Source organism: Tyto alba, unplaced genomic scaffold, assembly GCF_018691265.1.
Source record: "Tyto alba isolate M040663 unplaced genomic scaffold, T.alba_DEE_v4.0 Super-Scaffold_9, whole genome shotgun sequence".
NCBI classification, from domain to species: Eukaryota; Metazoa; Chordata; class Aves; order Strigiformes; family Tytonidae; genus Tyto; species Tyto alba.
The window spans coordinates 41,109,785-41,134,470 of record NW_024881330.1 but is presented as its reverse complement, the minus strand read 5'-3'; the positions used below and the strand labels follow the sequence as shown (position 1 = coordinate 41,134,470).

Genomic DNA, 24,686 nt, shown 5'->3' with positions numbered 1-24,686 from the left:
GGAACATTTGCTGTGATCAGAATGAAGAGGTTTTGTGCCATGTTTTGGCTCTTTGTTATTTTTTTTTTCTTTCTTTTGATGGAAAGAAGAAAATTATGCTTGTCATTTAAAGCATTGTTGCTTATGAACATTACTATTCTAAAGATTTTATTCAGGTGACTCAGAATATAGAGGATTACAGATTTCTGGGGCTTCTAATAATCCAAGTAAAATTGTTGCTGAACTCTTCAAGGAAGCAAAAGAACATGGGGCTGTCCCATTAGATGAAGCCTCAAGAGCATCTGGTGATTTCAGTAAAGCTAAGGTAAAAGTTAAAAGATATTTTGATCTCTATTTACGTTAGTCTCTCTGAAACTCATCTAACCACATGAGAGCAGATATACCTTTTTGTGGATTGTGAATAGTTGTGTGTTATCTGTGCTCAAATAGCTTACTCTAAAAAATAAAAGTGGGGAGGAACCACACAATTTCAGGGGAAATCATTAGAAATCAAACAGAACTGGAATAATTTTTATTTTTTTTTTAGTTAAAATTGATTTAAAAAAAAAAAACAAAAACAAAAAAACTGTAGTTGCATCCCAATCAAAATACCTTATCTGTTGAATTAATTTGGACAAGTGTACAGGTTAGAAACTGAAATGCATCACATAAAATCTGCTTGGCCTGATTATGGTTACTAGGTGTAATTTTCCACTTAGAAAATATACAAGTCAGAACAGTGTATTTGCTTTTTATCACAGAAGCAAGCTTGCTGATGCTTTTATTTGTACCTAGGTTAGAATTTTAACAAGCTTTCAGATCTTTATTTCAATAAGCTTTTCTATATATTTTTTCCCAGTCATTTTCTGGTGGTGGATATAGATTGGGTGACTCATCACAAAAGCACTCTGAATACATATATGGAGAAAATCAAGACGTGAGTACAAATTCTGAATAGCAAGAAACAATCTCCAACAGATGTCTGCTTAATCATGTTTACAGCTTGAAATCCCACTGTGTCTGTGAAGAAAAACTAATATCTACATATTAGCTACATGTTAAGTAGAAATTGTTAAAGTGTCCCCAGAGAACAGATCTTCATTAGATACCCCTAGGGCCTCCATTATGGAATTTTCTGACGTAAATTACTCTGACATTCTTAGCAGACATTCTTTTCAGTTACTTACCTCCAGCTGTTCTACATTCTCTTAGCTATTCTAACATTTTAATCCTCTTAGGTTAGGAATTGTTTCTTGTAGTGGCTTGCAAAGTAGCCAATCTCAAACTGGAGAGTGTGGATGTATTCTAGGAATGGCAAAGCAGCAGGTCAGAGGTCTTTTGAAAATTGCCTGGCCTTTCTTTCCTCTCATTTAAAAAGCAGGAAGCAAGGGAGAGGGTGAGGAAAAACAAAGTTCTCTACACTTTGCCATTTGTGTGAATGGCTAGAACAAATGTTAAGCTTATCTAGAAATAAAACCAAGCAACGAGTAAGGCCAAAGGATGTGGGTCAGGCTGAAGGGTGCTATCGTGTCACAGCAGGAGCTGCTACCTTCTACGTAATAGCCAGCTGTACTGAGCCAGAAGCCTGTTGTGGTGGGGTTATAACTGAGAGCAGGGATAGTTTTCTGAAGGAAGGTCAGTTTTACTGCCTCGGGAAGCCTAGTTGTGCTGCACTGCAGGGCAGTTGCAGGGAAGAGAGATGCAGGCTCTGAAGGTGAAAGGCCCTGACTGCATGTACAGGTTTGCAGGAGAAGAAGAAGAGAGTGAAGGAGGCTGGTTTCCAAGATTCTCAGCATCTGAGCTGAAAGGAGCTAGTATCAACTTGACTGGAGCTCAGCACGTAATAATTTGAGGAAAGAACAGTTTTTGCTGTAACTGATATATTGGCTTTTGTAATTTGTAATTTTATGGCTTTATTTCTTAAATTATCAACAAGAAACGTTTACTGGTTTTGAAACTAATTGGAATACTGTGAAGATCACTACACAGTCATTATTATCATCTGTTATGTCATGGATGGCAGATGAAGAGATTATTTTTCTCAAAGTGTAAAAGTGGTCTTGAAGTTGATAGTAGTCTATAACTATTATTTGCTTTTTTTAAAGGACTCTTAATGATAGTTACAGTGCAGTGATCTGTTCTTTTGTCATTCTTGATTGTAGTCTGCTACAAAATCTCTTAAGTATAGATCAAAAATTCTATAACTAATCTGTATGAGATTAAAATACCTTATTTGTCTAGCTTTACTTTTTTTTTTTTTTTAATTTCACTGTTTATGCTTCATAGGTTCAAATTTTGCTGAAACTATGGAGGAATGGCTTCAGTTTAGATGATGGCGAGTTGAGATCCTATTCAGACCCAACAAATGCTCAGTTTCTTGAGTCTGTTAAAAGAGGGTAGGTTAAAATGACAACTTTTTTGAAGAATGTCTTCCAAGTGAAGTGAAGAAAAATGCTTTCTCCGCATGTTGATAACTACTGAAAACCCCAGGCTGCTTCTCTGCCTGCACCCATAAAACATATTCTGTGTTTGTCATCAGATGCATGGAGAATTTAAAAATTTGGAACCCTTTGGTTCCTTCTGGTTATTTAACTCTGAATGTTACTTGTTACAACAGCTTTTAGTTTCACATGTTTTGTTAGCGCATTCTAGGTTTTGACTGTCAGTACGTTCTAGGTTTTGACTGTCAGATCACTGATATTTTTCTTCTTTTAGGATGAAATAAATTCATAAAACAATTGTACGTCTGTGACTTTTAAAGTAAATACAGTATCAACTCATATTGTACTGTGTAAGTTTTTTGTATAATTGTGTATTGCTGTTCAGAACGTAATTGGGAAACTTTTATTTTCGTAATTAAGGGAAATTCCGGTGGAACTGCAGCGACTTGTTCATGGTGGCCAGGTTAATTTAGATATGGAAGACCACCAAGAGCAGGAATATGTGAAGCCTAGACTACGATTCAAAGCTTTCAGTGGCGAAGGGCAAAAGCTTGGAAGGTAAAAAACACTTAAGTTTTCTGTTCTGTGTTTGTATGTTATTTCAAAAGCTGAATTTAATCAATTAGGAGACTGTTGGAGAAGGTAATCAGGTGACAAAAGCAATATAAAATTGTTCTGTGCCATGAGTCTGAGCCCTGATTTCACAGTCACCAGTAACCATGAACACTTACGTATAATCTTAAAAAAAGTTATTTATGTCTTAGTCCTCTATTGAAACTTCCTATAGATTTGCTAGATGGTTTGTGCTTTGTTGTGACTATGAGATTTCTCTGTCTCTTCTTGCATATAGTTTAGCCTATCATTTTTTTTAAACCTCAGCTGTGTTTAAAACAGGAGCAAAGGAAGATGAAAGGTGGTTAGTAGTGTACAAAATCTCTAGATGGAGGAAGCAGACACAAATAAATTGTTCCCCATTTAGTGAGGAACAGGCAGAACTTAGTTATAATGTGGCAGTGTAAGGATACACACTGCTCTGGCTTAGCTGTGATACACCTTGTCTTTTACTGCTGAGATCAGGACAGAGGGACTAGGAGGTGCTGTTGCAACAACACGGGTGATGCCTCATTTAATGCAGATGGAAAGTATTTTGGTATGGGAGAAACTCTCATATGTTTTTTTCTGGAATGAAGGAGCAAAAATACTGTCCTGAAATATAACCTTGTAAACAGTCATTCATTGTAAGTTATACAAGGCAAGTCTGTTAGCTTTAAGAAAGAGAAATAATTTGATAAACTGTTTTTTCTTTTCTAATTTGATCCAAAATAAATGAACAATAAATTGTATGAAAATCTTGCAACTTTTAATAGGATTTGATTAAAACTTCAAATGGTGCTGCAAAACTATAGTAGGATCTGGGTTTTTTAGAAGCAAACAACCATAGAAATTGTACATGTTCCCCTAGATGAAATAATACTATGAAGCCTGGATTGTGGAAGAGGAGGGGCTCAACTTTTAACCTCTGATTGGAGCCCCCACTTCCTTCAATTCTAGGGTCGTCTCCAACTAGAATGTAAAGTTCATTTATGTGGTAAAAAAAATAATTTTAATAATTTAGAAGAGCTTGCAGGTGGTTCTGTTTCATTTGCTGTCCCAGTCCAAGCGTAGGCTGATGCTGTTAAAACTCTTATCAGTTCAGTTGAGTTATACATGTTATGTGATGTGCCTAAAGTCATTCCTGTGACTGAGCATTTCAGACTGCTTTGCCTAAAAGTCCGTAATCTCAGTTCATCTTAAATTGGTCAGTAAGCATAAACAGTAACCTCAACTCTGCCAAACACCAGCTTTTTCACATTACAACTACAGGCTTTATAACATCTTTTTCAGCTGACTCCATGTTAGCTGTTGGATTGTAAATACTTCGAGGTTTCTGTTCACAATTGTATTTATTCATGTAATATGTTTGGTAGCCAAAAAAGGTATTGCTGGTGTGCTTCTGCAAGTAATTTAATTCAATAACTGATCCTTAACTGTTTCTAATCTACATTCCATCTTTTTTAAAATGAGGAAATGTGCTCAGTAGAACTCAGAAGGTGGTAAGTTCTGACAGGGGTGATGTAGAGATCAAATGTATATAATAACTCTTTCACTTGAGCACTTGCTCAGGTTATTAAAGAAAATAGGTGTGGAAGAGAGGATGTTCTGAATATAAGAAAATGTACACACCTGTTGTGTGGTATTTTTGTTTGTTTTGGTAGCTTATGAAGTTTCAGGTATGTAAGCAATGAAAGGAGCAGCCAAATGGTTATCTCCAATCAGATTTTATTCTTTTTATCCTAAATGTAAAAAGTTCCACCTTACTATGTGGTGCTGTCAATTACCTGTTAATATCACTTGTGCTCTAAAAGGGTGGGGGATGTCCAGAATCATAAAGTAGTGCTCCTGAAAGGAATTGGTAAAGCAGTTTGGGCCAATTTAGTGCACTATAATGCTGCATGATTATTTTTTAATATAATCCAGGAGGTATGACACACAAATCTTAGTATTGAAGACTGTCATTTCATGCTCTTTAAACATAAACAAAGATTAATTTTGTTTTATACTTGATTACCTATTTTAAATCTTGTAAATGTAATGGTATGTACAGTTATAAGAAAAATAAATATGAAATGCTGCAATCATTGACAAGAAACTACAAAAGCATTATTTATGCCTCTATTGGAAAAGCTGTGTTTATACTTAATACAGGAAACTTTGAGAGGATTTTCATTGCTCATTTGTACTAGCTATACATGGTAGTCATTCAGTGAAAAAAACAGCTGGAATAGTATTCAGTTGTGGTTTGACTCCATTAGTAACATCTGGTTTGTTTTCTTTTCAATCCTTTAGCCTTACACCTGAAATAGTCAGCACACCTTCTTCCCCAGAGGAGGAGGAGAAATCCATTCTTAATGCACCTGTTCTGATTGATGATTCCATGCCAGCAACTAAAATTCAAATTAGATTAGCAGATGGAAGCCGATTAATACAAAGATTTAATCAAACACACAGGTAAATTGATTCCGCATCCATGCAGGTAACCATAATTATTTTGATAACTTTGTGGTTTGCCATTAAGTGAATATCAGCAAGACATCAAAAATGGCAAAATACAGCTCCACTGAAATGCTAGAGCTCTGTGTCATTTTCGTAACATAGATGTACTGACAAATGGACCGTCAAAGCAAAATTCTGTACTTGGAATCACAAGCTATTTGATAACTGTAAATTCACAAACTTTTATGACCAGTTTTGTCCTGTGATCCGTAAGGACACGGTACCAGCTATATCTGTTCTCAGGGCAACTGAAATCTGGACAGCCTTGCTATGTGGTCATCCCCCAGCCCTGGGCTCTTCTTGGGAGGAGCACGTGGCTGACTCGGATGACACTGTGAACTCACTTTATTGCAAGGTGTGGAGTATAGTCTCAGTTGGAATATAGTCTGCACTACACACAGAGAAATCCTGTGGTCCACAATGAGGAGCTCCAGCTTTCTACCTCGTTATTCTTGAGCCTGTGACTAAACATGACATGGGTTATAAGTGTAGACTCCAGCCCATATGCAGAAATATATATGGACAAAACATGCTCATTTGCAGTTCTGGCATGTGGGCTGGACATAATACTGAGAGCCAACCTTTATTTCATTTTGGATGGTCATCTCCTAGGAGTTGGCAGCGCGTGAACTGGGTGGGTTTTTTACATCTGCTAGTAGCCTGCTGATTAGAGCTTGCCATCAGTTTTATTGACATTGTTGGGGCATTGCCACAAATGGTGTTGGCCAACCCCATTTATTTGCCGAAGAGGTTGTCTTAGTGCAAGGTTCTGCAAAGCACTGCTTTGCACTGCGTGGCTGAGAGAACTTTGGGCAAAGGGCAGAGATTTGGGCAGTAGTTCCACCCACACTTCACAGCAAGCAGGGTTAAAGCCAGCCCTGATCAGACATCTGCAACATCTGTGTTAGTACACAGATGAAACTGAGCTTGAATCCTGCCGTAGAGGTGGTCTTAGCGTGGACCCAATTCCATGTTAATAATGGTATATGGAGAGTTCACCTGCATCCTTTTTTTCCTTCTGGCTCAGAATAAGGACAGAGCCAGCGTGCAGCGTTCTTAGCTTGACATCATACACAGACCCCAATGAGGCAATTTTAGCTGACGTGCCAATAGGGAGGAAGATACAGCAATAACTTTTCATATTTTAGCAGACTTGGTAATGTACGCTGGTAGTACAGGCCCAGGTCCTTTCTTCATAGCGTGTGCTGGAGAAGTGACTTGGATAAACAGTCGGGCTTATCGGGAGCCTCTGTAGCCATCGTGTGTTTCCTTCTGTCTGCATGAAAGTGTTGAAGTGGTAAACTTCCCAGTAAAATCTGTAGCCAAGGGTGTGTTGGCAGAAGCTTATTTTAATCATTATTGACCTTCTCTTGGATATGAATCTTTTGAGTTTAGTTACCGTAGCCGTATGTATGATCAGAATCAGTTACTGAAGTGTGGTGCTTGTGCCATAAGCCTTGAAGACTGATAGAAAGTTGAAGTCCCTGCTCATTTGGCTACAGTAAATCTGCCTGCTTATGAGTTACAATAGATCTTCAAAGATCTAGTCTCACCTTCCTGTCTTAGGAGAGAAACCTCTAATTTCAGGGTTTTTTATCTCTAAAATCTCATTTATTTTTCATCCATGTCTTATAAAACTAAATTATTCCTGTTATACTGTTGATGTGATTGTTTTATGAACTATAATTCAGAAGTGCAGTTCTGAGTGAAAGTAGGGGAAACCTCTTGCTACTGAAGTGGATTAATAATTCCCCTCTGCTTTCTCATCACTGTCACCATAAATTTTAAGATTCTTCCTTCCATGAATGATTTAGCCTTTTTGGAATAGACTAATAGTGAAAGTTTTGACAGCTAGTGTTGAAATTACTTGACTTTGTGTTAAGTATCGATTTGTAATATATGTTACAAATTTTATTTTTGTTATTTGAGAAAACAAGCAACATTCATTTTAATTTTTCAGGTTTTTTATGCAAGAAGCAAAAAATCCTAGGCTACAACCATTAGTCATCCGGATCAAATTGAAAATAATGTAAAATCAATAGGACATATTAAATAGTTTAGTCTGTTAGAAGGTTTTGTGTTCTCTGATCATTTTAATGTTCAGAGATTTATGTCGAAATGGAATCATGCACAGTTTTCATGTCCATATCCTTTCCACAGGATTAAGGATATTCGAGATTTCATTATCCAGTCCCGTCCAGCATTTGCAACAACTGATTTTGTTCTTGTGACTACCTTTCCAAATAAAGAGCTAACAGATGAAAGCCTGACACTACAAGAAGCAGATATACTTAACACTGTGATTCTTCAGCAATTAAAGTAATCTTACAGTTGTTGGAACAATACAGGGAGCGGGCTGTATTGTCATACAATATGTTTCTAACAGATGAAAAAAAGGAAAGATCAATGTCTTTTTATTCCCCCACTTCCACGGATCAGATTTTTGGGTTTCATGCCTTTCAGTTATAGTATATCTAACTTCTTTATTTTAACTTCTCAGCATTGTTTGGCTTTTTTTCAGTATTAAAATTAAGCTTCCCTCTGTTGGTATGTTTCAGACCACATCTTGTACTAAACCTGAAATGAGGTATGACTTTGAGTCTTCATTATTCTGAGGGGGGTGGGAGGAGAAGCATTTTTCTGAAGGGGACAGTATCTTTCATACAGTTGGTAAAATTTGCACTATGGAAATGTTTTATGCTGCATTGACAAACAGCCATTTGAAAACTTAGCCTGTAGGTTATGTTTACCTTCCAAGCTGTATTAATATTAAGGTGTTCTGTTTAATAGGTTGCAGATAGTTAATGCCCTAATATAATTTTTGTATATTCTGTTTGTAGTGTTTCATGGTGCAGTACAGTATTTATATTCTAGTTTTTATGTAATTTTCCCTATATCGTTCATATGGGTGAATCACTTCAGGAGATGCAAACCTCAGATATTGCAGATTACAATAGATTGTTCTCACTTGTATTCTAGTTGTTCTATTTGTGGTGAAAATAAGTATACTTTTTTTTTTTTTTCTGGAAGCTAGAGAAACAGGAGAGACCACTGTCATCTGGAGAAATGCTGTGATTTAGATCTCATGAGAGTAGGCCTGTAGTCACTCTGAACCCAAATATGCAGCTGAACCCTGTGCAGCTACATGATTCTTTACAGGAACTTAAATAACACCAAGCAAAAAACCACCAAGGTGCACAAAGACAGGACTTGTTTATGCTGTCACTTGCATGCACAGAAGTAGACATGTTAATTGGTCATGTATTTTTGACCTGCATTTCAGGTCTTTATATTTGGAATTTTGGCCAAAGGCATTTTGTAATTTTCAACGGGGATTTGTTTGTGCAACTTTCACTATACTTGTTTGGAAGCTGTATAGTTAAACCCGTTAATCTTTGAAATTATATATTTTTTCAAATAACTCGGCCCTACACTGCAGGTAGGAATCTTATGTTGTGGGCAAACTGGCTGCTGTGCTTTAGTCATATGCAGTTTTATAGTATTTGCGGCTTTATATCAGATGAGTGGATCACACTGAAGGAGGGTAAATGGGCTGTATCTCTTGTACTGGTATATGTGTTACAAATGCTGTTTTCACTGATTATTTTAATTCTGAAAATATTAATATTTATTTATGCTAAGATTATTATTGCTCGGTATATTTGATTCATCTGACATTTTTACATCAAAGTAAATATTTGAGTAAATTTTAAACGTGCAATTGTATTTGAAGTATTTTGTTTTGTAATCTGAATATCTGCATGATTTTAATCATTATTCATTTCATGTGCGAAGGAATTAAAGTTTTAAACCAAAAAGACCATAGGCAACACTTCTTGTTTTCTTCCCAATTTATGTTGTGATGAAGTGGTGATTGTGTCGCATGCCAAATTATTTTATATGCTAACACTTCTCTATACAGATGCAAGGCCAAAGTCAGTGTTGTGATATCGATCCTGGGCAATCTGTGGTTTGGGCATATTTCAGTTCATAATATAGACAAAGTTACATTGCTTATTAGTTCTGAAGACCATTGTTAGTTAAACACTGATGTATGAAGGACAGTGATTAACTAAATTGTTTTATTTTGGTTTTTTTTTTTTCTCTTATTATGCCAAAAAACACAACTGCGTATTCTCACAATCTCTTTGTTTCAAATACCTGGTAAATTTTAGTGTTCAGTAGAAGCTGAGAGTAACTGGGATTCCCAGCAGTTGATGTTATTTTGTCAAACACTAAGGAAATGCATCAATGCTCGTGATCAAATATTTCACTGCTTCTCAGTACTTTAAAACTTTTAGAATTGTCCGTCTCATAATTTTATGACATACCTCTTATTAACATTAAATTCTCACTCATGTAGCTAACATCTCAGCATTTTTGGCACAGAACAGTTCTTTGAGTGCAGACCTATGTGGATATGCAGTTAAGACTGGCTACAAGGGAGAAGGGAGACTGAAACAAGGGAGAAGGAACTTAGGAGAGGATGATGATCTTTCCCTCGCAGCAAGCCTGCTGGGCTTCTTGGGAATTCCTCTTAATCCTGTCACTTGCTCTTGTAAACAACTTATGAAAGGCTCAGGCTTCACCTCTGCTTGCCTTTCTCAGAAGTCCTTTATCACATGAGCCAAATAATCCAAAATGAAATGTTTTCTCTCACAAAAATCTCTCTGGACCTCGATACTTGTGCTTTTTTTTTTTTTTTTTTTTTCCTTCCTTTTTTTGACACTATTCCCTTCTTTGTAATCAATTATTCTGGGTAAACATGATCAGGCTTGTTAGTTTTTTGGGTTTTCTCTTTTTTTCAGCAGCACGTGGAGACATTCGTAAACATTCTGCTTTAATCAGACTGCTGGACATACCTGTACAATTAGCGTGTATCAACAGCTGTCTCGTGCTGTTACTGATCTTTGGTGAAAATCTGACAGTTGTTAAATGAACCAAGGAGGAGCAGGCACGCACTCAGAGGAGCTGTTACTAGCTCCCTGCTTGCGCTAAGCTAAAGCTCCCATGGTCTTTAAATTGTATTATTCTGTGCAGGGAGGACAGAGGGAGATGCATCTTCCCCTTGCTCACGCTGATTAAGCCCGACAGGCCTCAGTGCAGGCATGTGCTGGTGAGAGAGTGAACAGCAAGTCTGGAATAATACAGGCTGAATTCCTGGCACGCCAGGAGCAGTAACCTCGTGGTGTTTCTGTGGAGCGGATGTAGTCGGAGTGGGTCCCTGAAGAAATTAAAAGTAGGACTGGGACTATTTCGCGGCTTATCAAGTATTTGAAACTTTGAAACCCCAAATATTGGCGCGATGCTAGCCGACGGTAGGCAGCAAGCACGGTGGACATGTAGTGAACTGTAGCAGTCGGATCAGCCGCATCCTCAGGAAGGCCAAATGTCAAGTTACAAAACTGGAACCGACTGTGAAGGACACTAATGGCCTGGAAAGGAGCTGGATGACAGTGGGAAAGCAACGCAGCACAACTATTTACACCCCTTTGAGGTTTACAGAATTGACTTTGTGACCGGGAGGTGGTTTTAATACGTGTGTGTGTTATTGGTGACTTTGCTGTTTATGGTGCTGGTCCTGCTTCTTAAGAGCTTTAGAGATGGGACCAAAAAAGTAAATGGAAGTGCTGAATTAAATAAATTAAAAGAGCTTAAAACAGGTAGCTTATCAGGAAGTAAACAGAGAGAGGAGGTGATTTAAAGTGGGCAGTTACTTCACAGAGGTGGAAAAAATATAAGACTTCGGTAGAGAAAAGCCTAACAAGAATTAGAAGCTTGCACAAAGGTGGAAACTCAGTTCAAGTATTTTCAAAGTGAAATTAAAAACCATTTTTCAATAGCTGAACAACTGGAATGAAGCAACCTTGAAAATTAACTTTTCTATGTTCTGTTTTGTTTTTTTGGTTTTTTTTTTTTTTTGTTCTCATTGTTAGGCTGACTTTCTGTAAGATTTAATTAAACCAAATTTATTTGTGTTTTGCCTCAGAGACAGCAAGGTAACATAAGATGGCTTAGTTTTTGCAAAGCAATTTACTTTGCCTTTGTCCAGTCATGCTTAAAATTAATAAATTCTGCCATATCTTTAATATTTAAAGGCTGGAAACATTACATACCTTACTGTACATCTTCAGTATTTTCATTACAGACATTCCAAAAAAAGCCTGCTGAACTCCAGAGAGGTGATGAACAGAACTCGGGTTACAGACCAGAAGTCACGTTCTTACACTTCTTACTTGCAACTCTCCTCCTTTAGTAATGGTCTTGTTCTGTCCATAATCAAATAGCTCTCTGGCAGCGCATCTGAATGTCAAAGAAAAGAAACAAAGTTTTAAAAGTTTTTTTTATCTAAGACTGACAGGTGGGGAGGGTATCTAGTTCTTTTCTGTTTGCTGGGAGCTGTCTGCTCGTGAGTTAAATGTGAGCTGTAAGTATGTATTTGGGCTCTTTTTCTTGGGTATGAGAAGATAGATGTGTTATTTCAAACTGCATTATGGTAAACTGAGCAAGACATTCTTAACCGTGGAATTAAAAAAAAAAAATCTGGAATTATTCTGGAAGAGTTACTATTTTACATTTATAAATCTACTCAGTCCAAATTAATTTGTTGAGGTCTTAGACTATTTAAATACCAATGAGCAAGTACTCCCAAATGGATGTACCCCCAAGTCATTTTTCCCATGCGATGATTTTAGCTGGAGTTCGAATAGAAGGAATTACTTATGCAGGGCTGTGAAGATGGTATTTATTTCATGGAATTCTTAGTGTCTTACCCGGTGTTGACATAAAAAAACTGACTGTCTGTTCTAGCAAAACAAAATGTGATTCATAGTGTTTACTAGCTCTATCCTAAAAATGACCAAGTAATTGCACTTTAAGGACAAAATAAATGTTCTGATTTCCAAACGAAATTATAATTAGCTTTTTCATGGTAATAGCCATCTACAGTGTTTTGGACCAATGGAAGCATCAGAACTTCAGTGCCTGCATTGTGCAAACCCCGGACAAGTGTTCCATTTCAGTGAACAAAAATAATTTCTGTTTATCTTGCAACTGTTTCTAATCAAGTTAAATTAAATCATCATTGATCTGATGTTCACAACGTAAATATCCTTACAGTCTGTTGTGCCGATTTAGTTAATCCATTTAAAATTAGATTTTACAAATAAAAATCTCTACCTGAATGTGATGATGTAAGTGCCGGTGTTTTTTTGAAAGTTTGCAGTTAATAGAGAAGAACTTACTGGCATTTGAATAATTCTTCCCTTAGCAAGGTGGTTCTTGTTAAAAGAAACAGACATTTTCAGTGAAGACTGGCTCTGAATGCAGAACAGCTTTTTGTCCATTAATACCTTGATAGGTGTGAACACTTATTTCCACTTTTTTATCTATCACATTTTTTTATATTCATTATCTTCTTTTGGATGTCATGTGTATACTTTCAACTCTTAACTATAGAATTATATTCCTGCATATTTTTATTAAGGCAGTGCTGCTTCCAGTAGCAGTCCCCAAATCCTGTAGTCCAAAAAGAATCACTGAAAGCAGAAGAGGGAGCATAAGTGCTTATAGGCAGATGGTTACGTTAAAATGTATTTCCCTAAATTATTCGCTCTTCCTCTTCTAGTCTGATAATTCTAAGGAGTCTTCCTGAACACTGTTTTTCCTGGAAAAAGTCACTGATCTTGGACCCAGCTGGAACTACTTGGTAACTTGGTCACCACTCAAAATACTGTAAGCCAGGATTTGGTCTATGTGAACGGAGTTAATGCCTCGTCTGGAGAGATCAGACAATTAGATCTTGAAAGGATCTGCTCAGAGGAAAAAAGTGAGCCTGAATCCTATCTTAAACCCCAACACTAGGAAAGTTCAGATGTACCACTGAGTTGCATATGCATATTTAAGGCTTATCTTTTAACCCACACAAGGGAAAGCGGCTTCTTGGACTTGTTTTTTGTTGGTTTGAAGGCGCTCTTCCCTCTGCTCTCTGTGAAACTGATGAGAATAAACTTTGTGCAGTTGGTTGGCAAGGCGAGAGCTGACCCTTCCTGACCTCACTGTACTGCGAGCTGGTTTTAAGATACAGACTAACAAGTCACCTTGGTAGATTCAAAAATAAAACTATTAGGTGTTTAAAATAGGTCTGACATCAGTCACAACCCTTAATGGAGGACTAAATGTCTGTTATTGGGGGTATGCTGGAGGGAGATTCTCCAAACGTTTTTATCTTGCCCACTGTACATTAAACATCCCTGTCACATGAGCAGGGGAAAGTTGGAAATGATTCTTTGCAATGTGATGATTTAAGATGTTGACATTAGCGGAGTCATTTTTACTTGCTGACAGAGGGGTTTTTTTTTTGAAAAATGTAGTGCAATTCAGCTTCCAGGTTTCTGCCAGGGTCTCTGTGATCCACACTTCCTCCTCTCTAAAGCAATTGCTTAAAGGAATGGAGGAGCTAAATAACCAGAGGAGAGAGGACAGATGGATGTGTCAGTCTGGCAAACCAGGAAATTTGGGCCTAAGGCAGAACAAGTACCCTCAGCAAAAGGCAGGAGAGGATGCTTGTTTCGTGAGGACCTGTAACACATCCCAGCTGAAATAGTCACTGTTCTGGGCTGCTGAGCTTCTGACATTTGCTTTCCTTCGTTCCTGGCCAGCTACTTGGCTCTGGTGGTTGTTCCTGTTCAGTAAACAGTGCCTGCAGTATGTTTAGTTCTTACAGACAGCTGTAGCTTGCTAGAGTCTGTTACAAAAGGCAGACCTGAAGTTTTCCCCTTTCCCTCAGTACTGTTCTTCATCTAGTTTCTTCAGCGTAAGCCACCGAGATAGACTAAACTAACAACCTGGGTACATTAAGTCTTAGAATCGTAAAATCATTTCGGTTGGGAAAGACCTTTAAGATCATTGAGTCCAACCATTAACCTAGCACTGCCAACTCCACCACTAAACCACATCCTTGAGCACCACATCTACACATCTTTTAAATACCTCCAGGTACGGGGGGACTCAACCACTTCCCCGGGCAGCCCGTTCCAATGCTTGACAACTCTTTCTGTGAAGAAATTTTTCCTGATACCCGATCTAAACCTCCCCTGGTGTAACTTGAGGCCGATTCCTCTTGTCTTATCTTCTCACCATGTCACTTATAAGTATTGTACTTGCCCCATTTCTATTTAATTGGTTTTAATATGCTCCAAACAAAACTAATTGCACAAAGTTTTGGTGTCTTCCCTGTGTCCCTTCTGGTAAGTTTATGGTGCTGGCAGACAGCTTCTGCCCATGGACTCCAGCCCTGTGGAGTCCTCATGAGGGCAGCTCTCTTTCCTCAGGTCCACACTTCACTATGGCAAGAATTTTTTTTTTTTTTTTTTTTTTTAAATTATTACTACTTCTTGCTCAGTTTATTAGCAAATAAAGTTTGGTTAGTCATTGTGCATTTTAGGCTGCACTGAGTTCTCCGGTGTTTTGATGTTTCACATTTAATTCTGACAATTCTTTCACACACCTGCTGTTGCAGAGCTCAACCTTTTGAATACAGTGCTGCCTGGCTTTTGTGGGTTTTTTGTAGTATCTCATGGCCCAAATTAAGAAATAAAGCTTAGGTTGCACATATGATAAAGATATGGAGTAGGTCAAGGTGTCAGCAAATAAATGTGAGAAAACTAGAACCTTGAAAGGATTTGGGAAGAACTTTGGTCCTTCATGCTTCTCCTCTAGCCTGCATTGACCTCTTCCAAACAGCAGTTTTTACTTGTTATTTGCTTAGATAAACATTATCTCATATGTGTACAGAAAGTCTTTTTAATTTCTGTGTCAGAGGCTTGAGCCTGCAATGCTTAATGCCTGTCTTCCTAAGCATCATCCCGGAAACTATTGACCTGCCTGTAGGCACATGTGAGAATAATTTTTTAAGTTTAATGCTCAAATCCTAAACTTTCTGTGGCTGCTGCCATGTCTCTCAGTGTGTCTGCATTTCCTAAAAATAGTGGCTGCCTAGTTCTAGTTGCAATCTTCAGGCCCTACTGCAGTAAAACTGAAACGATAAATAAATCAGTTTAATGGCTATGTCACTGTTTTCTCCAATCCTAGCTCCTAGTACCTGAACGAATTCTAGCTCCTAGTGCTTTGGCCGATACTGCAGTATCAGTCCATGGATCTCTGAGTTCATGTGTTGATGAACATGCTCTGTAGCTCTGGCGTACAGAAAATATATGGAAGAGAAAAATATTTATTTTCTTTTTCTTTCTCTTTTGAAATGGCAGTTTAGCTGAACCCATAAAAAGTCAGAACATGTCAACCTGGCAAGGTCTGTTTGCCTTAGTTGTCTGTAGAGGCTTTATTACCCAATCAACTGCGCAAGCAAAGAAGGTAGAGGTGACCTGGAGTTAGTGATTTCCAAATAGCCTTTACTCATGGCCAAGGCCACCAACAAACATGCGTTTAATTTTATGACTTTTCTTAGAACAGTAGTATATGTAAGAGCAGATAGTGCTGATGTCTTTGTACAAGCACAATATTGGTTAAATGCTGTTACAACAGTGAGATATCGTTATTATGGAGAAAACTACATTTTGCTAATAAACTTATTTAAGTCTACTCTTAGGTGAACAAATCAGTCTCTTTTCCACAGAGTAACAATGTGATAGTCAATAATATGGATTTTTATAATATATTCAGAAGAACTTGAAATTTTGTGTAGCAGCAGTAGCTACACAAGAATGTGGTAAGTATTTTTTCTGAATTCCCTCAGTGAAATACGGATGTTGATTCTGCCAATCACTTGTACTTTATAACAAAAGGAAAGTCTAAGGCTTTAAAAAGAAGCCTGAATATATTGGAGATTTGAAGGCCAGACTTGAATGTTAGTTAAGGAATTGGGAAGCAGCTCCCAATAGCAGTGGAGCACAGTTTTCCTCTCTGGTTTGCCTTTACATGGAACAGTTGATTTACAAACACGATGCAAGTTGGTCATAGCAAATGATTAGGGGGAGATTTTTTCCTGTAACTTGTCATTCTGAGGGAGGAACAGATTGTAATCTGTATTAGGTATTTCTGCTAGAAAAGCTTCAACATAAGTGACAATAAAAGACACTGCCTTCTTACTTCGGCTATCATAGCACCCACAGAGCTTGCAGTCTACACTTCCCGTGCAGGTGGCTGCCCATTTTTCATAAATGTAATGATTTTTTTTTTTTTTGTATTCTTGCCTACTTGGGCATCTGTCACTGAAACTGAGGGAGTCTTTTGACAATATATTTTCTTTCTATCCTCTCAGGATCTCATCTATTATGTTGCACCTCATCCATTTTATTTGGTCTTCTGCAGCTAAATGCTTCTGCTTGAGTAATGAGTTACTTGGGTAGCTAATTAGGCTGATCAGTAGCAGTTTCTTTTCTGCTGAAAAATTACTTTCTTGAGGATAGATCATAATAGTTTGTATCCCAAGGATTAACCTTCGAGAGTCAGATTTTTATGCATATTTAAGAAATCATTTGGAAGACATGTATTAAAGTGTAAGAAAGGAAGACAACTCTTCCTCAACTCAGTAGTGTAAGATTGTCACACTTGATGCAAATATCACTACTGGATTCTACTTCCTACACACCCTGTACTTCCTTTTTTTTGCCATAGCTAAGGTAAATTTTTCATATTAAAGATCTTGAATTTCTTTTGTGTTGCTTCTATGTTGCCACTATGCTGAAGCTATTGGTATCTGGATGTTTCTCATCCCTTCTCTGGTTCGAATGAAGTCCTTTAGTCTGTAGATAGAGGTAAAAGGCAAGATTGGCACTGGAAGCATAAGCCTATGCCCTTACTTGGTGAGATAAAATACTGTGAACACAAGGGATGTTTCTAGTGAAATACCACAGTGGACATAAGTGAATTGTAACAATAAAGGATCTTGGTTAGCATGAGAGGGGGTGGTGGCTGGCTCTCATGGCAATACATTATTATGGACTTCTTTTTTTCCCATTGCTTTTCTGTCTTATGCATGCTAGAACATGCCTCGCTTTCCTCACTATTTTTGACTAAGTGGACTATTATCACCTTTAACCTAAGTTCAGAGCACTTTGGCAGTATTGCCAACTCTCATAGTTTCATCTCAGTGATAGGATTTTAGCTGTCATTGCAGCTGATCTGTCAACCCGTGACACGATGAAGACTGCAGATATTGCAGCCTAGCTGTGGGAGGACTTCTCATTTCTGTTGTTTCTTCTCCTTTGTTTTTTTTCTTGTTTGTTTCTTAAAGCGGAACAGTCAGACTGGATTGCTGGGGAAGTCAGCAGGAGTTTCTCATTCAGTGAGCCAGTGGGGTTTTCTAAACGGGGAAGTTGAAAGAAGCAAAATAAAGCTCCAGCAGCAAAAAGTGACTCTGCTTATGAACCTCTTCCTATGAGCATTGCATCAGTCCCTTGAAGCTTTGCCTTTCTTGCTGCAGTACCAAGACTGGGATAAAAGAGGAGGGATGAATCATGGAATAAATTAGGTTGAAAGGTACCTCTTGTTCATCTGTACCCTGGGGTTCTTTCACCCTACTCTCCAGACTTAGTAAGGGACAAACAGATCAAGTTGCATTTAAACCCATGGTAGTTCAGGAAATCTGTGAAGTTGCAGGTGAGAAACATGGAGTATGAGGTAATGGAATAGGCTTCATCAAGGGCAAGTCTTGCCTGACCAACCTAGTGGCCTTTGATGACGATGTGACTACATCAGTGGACAAGGGAAGAGCCATGGGTGTCATCTGCCTAGACTTCTGTAAGGCCTTTGACACAGTCCCCCACAACATCCTTCTGTCTAAATTGAAGAGATACGGATTTGATGGGTGGACTGTTTGATGGATAAGGAAGTGGCTGGATGGTCATGTTCAGACAGTAGTGGACAATGGCTCAACGTCCAGACGGAGATCAATGACAAGTGTGTCCCTCAGGGGTCCATACTGGGACCAGTACTGTTTAATATCTTCATCTATGGGATCAAGTGCACCCTCAGCAAGTTTGCAGATGACACCGAGCTGAGTGGTGCAGATGACATGCCTGAGGGATGGGATGCCATCAGAGGGACCTGGACAAGCTGAAGAAGTTGTCCCATGTGAACATTATGAGGTTTAACAAGGCCAAGTGCAAGGTCCTGCACGTGGGTCGGGGCAACCCCTGGTATCAGTACAGGCTGGGGGATGAAGGGATGGAGAGCAGCCCTGCGGAGAGGGACTTGGGGGTGCTTGGGGATGAAAAACTGGACACAAGCTGGCAATGTGCACTCGCATCCCAGAAAACTAACCGTATCCTGGGCTGCATCAAAAGAAGCGTGGGCAGCAGGCTGAGAGAGGTGATTCTGCCCCTCTGCTCTGGTGCAATCCTGTCCGGAGCACTGCATCCAGCTCTGGAGTTATCGGCACTTGGACCTGTTGGGGTGGGTCCAGAGGAGGCCACAAAAATGATCAGAGGGATGGAACACCTCTCCTCTGAGGAAAGACTGGGAGAGTTCAGCCTGGGGAAGAGAAGGCTCTGGGGAGACCTTATTGTGGCCTTTCAATGCTTAAAGGGGGCTTATAAGAGAGATGGCGACAGACTTTTTAGCAGGGCCTATAGTGATAGGACAAGGGGTAATGGTTTTAAACTAAAGGAGAGTAGATTCAGACTAGATATAAAGAAGAAATTTTTTATGCTGAGGGTGGTGAAACACTGAAACAGGTTGCCCAGAGAGATGGAAGATGCCTCACCCTGGAAACATTCAAGGTCAGGTTGGAAGGGGCTCTGAGCAACCTGATCTAATTGAAGATGTCCCTGCTTATTGCAAGGGGTTGGACTAGATGACCTTTAAATGTCCCTTCCAACCCAACCTATTCTATGAATTCCCCAGCTGAGGAGAAACAGACAGATGTGATGCACGTGCCAAATGAAAAGATGGAGGTTTGTGGACCTGGTTGGACCATTGCCACCAGTGTCAACTCTTAGAACAAGGACTTGATACTCTGATTTCACAAATGATGGGACTAGGTGCTGAGAAAGAGAAAGACCTGAAAGACTAAAACATAATCTTTGCACACAGAATCATGAATTTTGAAGTTTTTGGAATATGACTCAGTTTTCAATTTTATATTAGTGAGGTTGTCATTTAGGGTAGAATGTAGTTCTTATCCAGAAGTGTTTTCCAAGTGTCTTCAGATTTCTTTAAAATTCTTACTTTGAATGATATGATTAATGTAATTTCTTTCTGAGGTTAGGTCAGGGAAAGTAATGATGGAGGTGGATTTGACTTGCACCAATGAGCCTAGCAAGACGGGCTCCTTTTTCCTTCTGTAAGTAGATTGCTCTGTAGAAAACAAACAAATTAATAAAACTACCATGTTTATAAGAAACATCTGCAGCACCAAACATAAATATGTAGAAGTTTATCAGAATAAACAGCAAACGAAACAAAAAAGGAGTATTATAAAATGACAGTCAGTGACTTTGGTTTGTGATTAGGAATTTCTCTGTTATACTTTAAAGTAAACAAAAAAGACGCAGCTCTGCACCTGAACTTGTACTGTAAAGGGTGTGTGCAACATGCATCTCACCAAACTGATTTGAACAGTACAGCTGTGATATTCACGAGATGCTGCATATCAAAATTTAATTTCAGCAGGCAGGAGCATCTCTGTAGTTCAATGGATCCGTATTTGTGCATTCAGCGATAGAAAATCATTCTTGGAATCTGCCCTGATGTATCTCTTCTGTAACTTCAAGTTAATAGAAATATACAAAGCCACTTTCTACCCTTACAGTAAAAGTTATAGAAGAGACTTCCAAGAGCAGTACACATTGGCTTCTCTTCCTGTGGTGGAAGTTTTAGATTAAATTCCTACTGATGTTGACGACACTGGAAGCAACCCAGTGCCAAGTGTCTTGGGGAACTTTTACTGTGTATGAACTCCAGAGAAGTGGCTGGTAAATGTTTTTGAAAGAAAATGCTCTATGAGTCTACATAGATTTCAGTATATGAATGCATGGTAGGAGGAAGTTAACAGTTCTATGGTCAAAATGGAAAAAAACCCAGAAGTTTTAGTTACTAGGGAAGCTATGAAAGTAATTCATTTCAGAAAGAGCTGGATGGTGGCCATTTAGCAAATCTGACCTGAGTAAAATATATCAGAACCTTCAGCAAACCAAAACATTGTCACGGCTAGTATAGATCAAATTAAACAAAGTGCTATGCTTTCCATCTTTTAATTCTTTAACTTGAGGTAATTTTGAAATGAGAGAGCTTTTTAAATGGGAAGAAAACCAGAAATATGTTATTTTGAATTCAATGAAAGGAAAGAATTTGCTTATTTGCAATCCAAGCAATTCAGGAAATACAAATCCTATATAATTGTTTTGACTGACTTTGCATTTTTTTTTCCACAGAAGTTGTTGGCCAAAGTGTTTGGCCAGATCTGTGCGATCTTGACTCTCTCAATTTATGCATAAACTACATGATACAATGCCTAAACCAGGAACACTGCCTCTCCAGGATCTCCTTTCAGAGAGTAATTGAGAGCAAAAGTCTTCGGGGCAGGTTTATTAGTTCCTATGATCAATAACTACTGTTCCTGTAGAAATCAAAATTTGTTTTAAAAGCCGATGAACAAAACTGAATTCAAAGTCTGCATTTCCCTGACAGTCCCCAGAACTCTGAGAATGGGATTCAGTTCAAAGATTAGGACCCTTACATGTAGGTATCTACCTGTACACATTTAGATGTGAGCAAGGTGCCCGGCTCCCATTCTAGCCGGTGGAGGTTTAGGGCTAGATCAGGCTGCTATCCCACAGTCAGATTCCAGAAGCTTTTTGGTCTCTGAAGACACCATAATCAACGGATTTGACACTTGATTTATAGGATCCACATGCCTGTGGGAAGGAAGTCTAGAGATTGCATGGATTACCACAGGGCATTTAAAACGGCTCTAGATACCTGGGTGGGGACAAATGAGTCAAACCCCTGGTTAGTGCCATCATTCAAATTTAGAGGTTTATTTGGTTTACCCTAAAGTAGTCACACGTACTTTGGCAGCTGCTGGTGTTCAGTTGTCTGCATGTGCTGACCAGATCTCCACTGGCTATACAAGGAATTTTGAAACCTAGTTCATGTATGGACACATACGGATAGGTTTCTTAATCAGTGAGCTGACTCTCACTCTGGCTTTCTGCCACTCGCAAAATAGGACTTCAAACATTTTAAAATTATATTTTATTTTCCTATAGTCTTTGGTGGCACAATTTAATATTTCATTTTTCAGATTATAACGTAAATTATTTTAATCTCTATGTGTGGCACCCAATTTTCTCCTTTCTTTATTGTATGTTTACCATATATTTATTACAAAAAATTATATTACATGGAAGCTACGAACTTGAATTAAAGGCTGTTAACTTAAGAAAAACACCTGCCACAAACATAATTATCCCCCAGATAAGCATAACAAGCAGTGAAAATTCTATATTTCCTTAGTTAGTTCTTGTTGCCCAGCATGTTTTTGACAATACATAAATTGTAATAATGGTTCTGTGGTGCTGGCGATAGCTGCATGCATGTTTTATTTGGCAGGCTCCAGATCCATTATTTTCTATATGTTTTTACTGGTTGTCCTCTGCCCAAAGGTTCAAGGCTGATTGACACTGTAGTTTGGTGTACTGATCTTTAGCAATAGCTGTAGTAGTGGAACACCTTCATAAATGCTGTTCAAGGCCAATTTCCAAGGCTGAACATTATCACCTAATAGCTTTGATCAGAATGGTAGCAAATATTTGCGTAAGTACATGCATGTGGATTCAGTCTGCTGTATTTTATTTACATCAGTAACTGTTTGGAATAGGGTCTGTCTGAGGTTTACTCTGGACACTGAGGTTCATGGTTTCCACTAAACCAGCACTCTTACTGGGTTCTCCTCTTCTTCTGTCTCCATCCTGTCATATCTCCTGGGAGTCTCCCTGTCTGTCACTACTTCCCTTAACATTTTGTTCTCTCGCTTTTTTGTTACCTAATGCAAGCTCACTTCAGTGGTGATTGTGCCATGTTCCTTTCTTGCTTCATAGCTTGCTGAAGGCACCATTTAAAATCACACTCTGGAGTACTGTTTTTAAGTGCTGTTCTGGCTTCCCATCAATTGAACTTATACCTGCTTCACTCAAGTGACACTGCTTCCCAATGTCTTTAGTGAGGACAGGTTTCAAAAATAGTACCTCATCTTCACCCTTGGTCACCCATCAGCAATCTCGGTCACAGTCAGTGGTACTCCTCTTCTTAAAATGTTATGCCTTGGCTTCTGCGTAACTGCTGTTAAGATATAGCCTTTCCTAGCCTTTTTCCTAACAAAGCATTCGGCCAAGTGCTCCCTTCTTGCACTGTAGGAATTTTCCAGTGCTCTCCCGTCCTAGTACATCCATTTGTGGTTTTGCTGCAAAGGTCATTTATCTATACTGTGATCCCTCCTCCCTTGCTTTCCTCTCCTGCATCCTTTATAGCACCGAAGATAAACCGCTCTTTTTTCACTTTCAGGGAGCTTCATAGATTAATCCTCATCTATCTGTCATCTGGTATTAACTGTCTAGTTCTCATGGTTTACATCTGACCAGATCCACATGCTTTAGTGTTAGTGATAAACTTATTAACCGACCTGTTGGTCTCTTCAGACCAATCAGCTGGCATGCTGGCAACACTGCCCTGTTGTTTCTTTGCCCTCCTCTAGAGGGACGGTTTTCACCTTGTTTTTCCTTAGATTGTGACATGATTGGGAAAACCGTGGTGGTTGTATTCTGTGTCTGTATAACTCTTCTAACAAAGTCCTGATCTGTGTGGAGATGATACCAGTAATAAATAACAATAGTAAAAACGTTCTTAGCAGAGAGGCCAAGGAATACGCATGTAACTTGGGCCATGGTTTAGCTTTAGAAATCACTCATGGGGTGAGATGGCGCTGGCCCTTCAGCCCTCGCCTCTGCTCTGCCTGCGCCAGGAGCTTCAGCGGTTACCTTGGGTCTGCTGAATTGCAACCAGGCATCTACCTTCTGGCACTGCAATGCCTCCAGTGCGTCAGCCTGCCTGTCAGCCAGACTGACCGACGGCAGCCAGCTGCAGACAGCTCTGCTGTGTAGCGTATCTCTGCGCATCTCTACCCGGCACCTGTAGCATCTGTCTGTGGTTTCTGCAGATTCTGCAGCATTCCTAGTGCTTTGTTGTATCGCCAGATTTCAGGAAAAGTCCTTTGACTGTGATCTTTTTAAAGACATAGGACAACATCTTCTAACTCCCGACATGGAACTTCAATGGACAACAATTGTTTTGGTCAGTTTACACAGGTCTGCTGTGTCTAAATAATACCTGTAAGAAACTGGTGTCTAAATAATACCTGTAAGAAACTGGTGTCTAAATAATACCTGTAAGAAACTGATGTACCAAGAGTATGAAGCACAGTTAACAGAACTCGTATAATTGACTGTTGCTTGCATCACTAATGGTTTCCCCTGTTATTTTTAACATCGGCTTTTATTTTTCATAAGGATATTATTCCTCGTTCCGAGTTGTTACATCTAGGAAATAAATGAGTCAGTTCAATGTGGAGGATATGTTTTTAGAAAGCCCCCCCCCCCCCCCGACTTTCCTGAGGCTTCACTTACTTGGGCAGAGCAGTCGATCTGAAATGTCACATGAGAAAGAGAGGAAGCGTATCCCTCAGTGTAAGGAGCAATTATCATTAAAGAAGGAAGCAGAGCTGAGGTCACAGGAGGTCAGCAAGGCCCAGATCTCCTCTCACCCGCCGATGCAACCCCTCGGGCCAAGTTCCTCACCCTGTGCTTCAAACCAGCTGTACGAGCTCATGGTGGTGAGCGATAAAGCTTTCGCAGGCACCAAATGTTTGTACCCGCCCACAATTCTCTTGCAGGTTCTGATGTGCCTTTTGAGGCACTCGGTGTGACAGAGGCCAGGCGTCCACGTGGCGCCCAGCCTGAGAAGAGTCGGGGGAGCCGGCACCGAGGCTGGGCACGGTGCCGCCGGCACAGGCCCATCACAGGGGTGGCGAGGACTAGGCCCCACTCTCCCGCCGCCCAGCACGTCGCGCGAGGCGCTCGCCAGAAGCTAACGCGAGGGTGTAGGCCTCCCAGAGCCCTCCGGAACCTGACAGAAAACCTGCTGTTTTCTTGAAAAGTG

The 24,686-nt window shown here is 39.3% G+C and overlaps 1 protein-coding gene across 3 annotated transcripts in view; it reads left to right on the top strand.

The window, feature by feature from the left end:
- The window catches only part of UBXN2B (UBX domain protein 2B), a 34,306-nt gene that overhangs the window by 6,103 nt on the left and 3,517 nt on the right, over positions 1-24,686 (top strand). For 2 of the 3 annotated variants that reach the window (XM_032994420.2, XM_032994421.2), the window contains 6 exons: positions 145-304; positions 839-916; positions 2,266-2,375; positions 2,841-2,978; positions 5,307-5,468; positions 7,674-9,338. In XM_032994420.2, the coding sequence (XP_032850311.2) occupies positions 145-304; positions 839-916; positions 2,266-2,375; positions 2,841-2,978; positions 5,307-5,468; positions 7,674-7,836 (811 nt within the window). In that variant the 3' untranslated portion in view covers positions 7,837-9,338. Of the gene's footprint in view, positions 1-144; positions 305-838; positions 917-2,265; positions 2,376-2,840; positions 2,979-5,306; positions 5,469-7,673; positions 9,339-24,686 lie in introns of those variants that run through there. The other variant, XM_042786092.1, reaches the window with a different exon arrangement.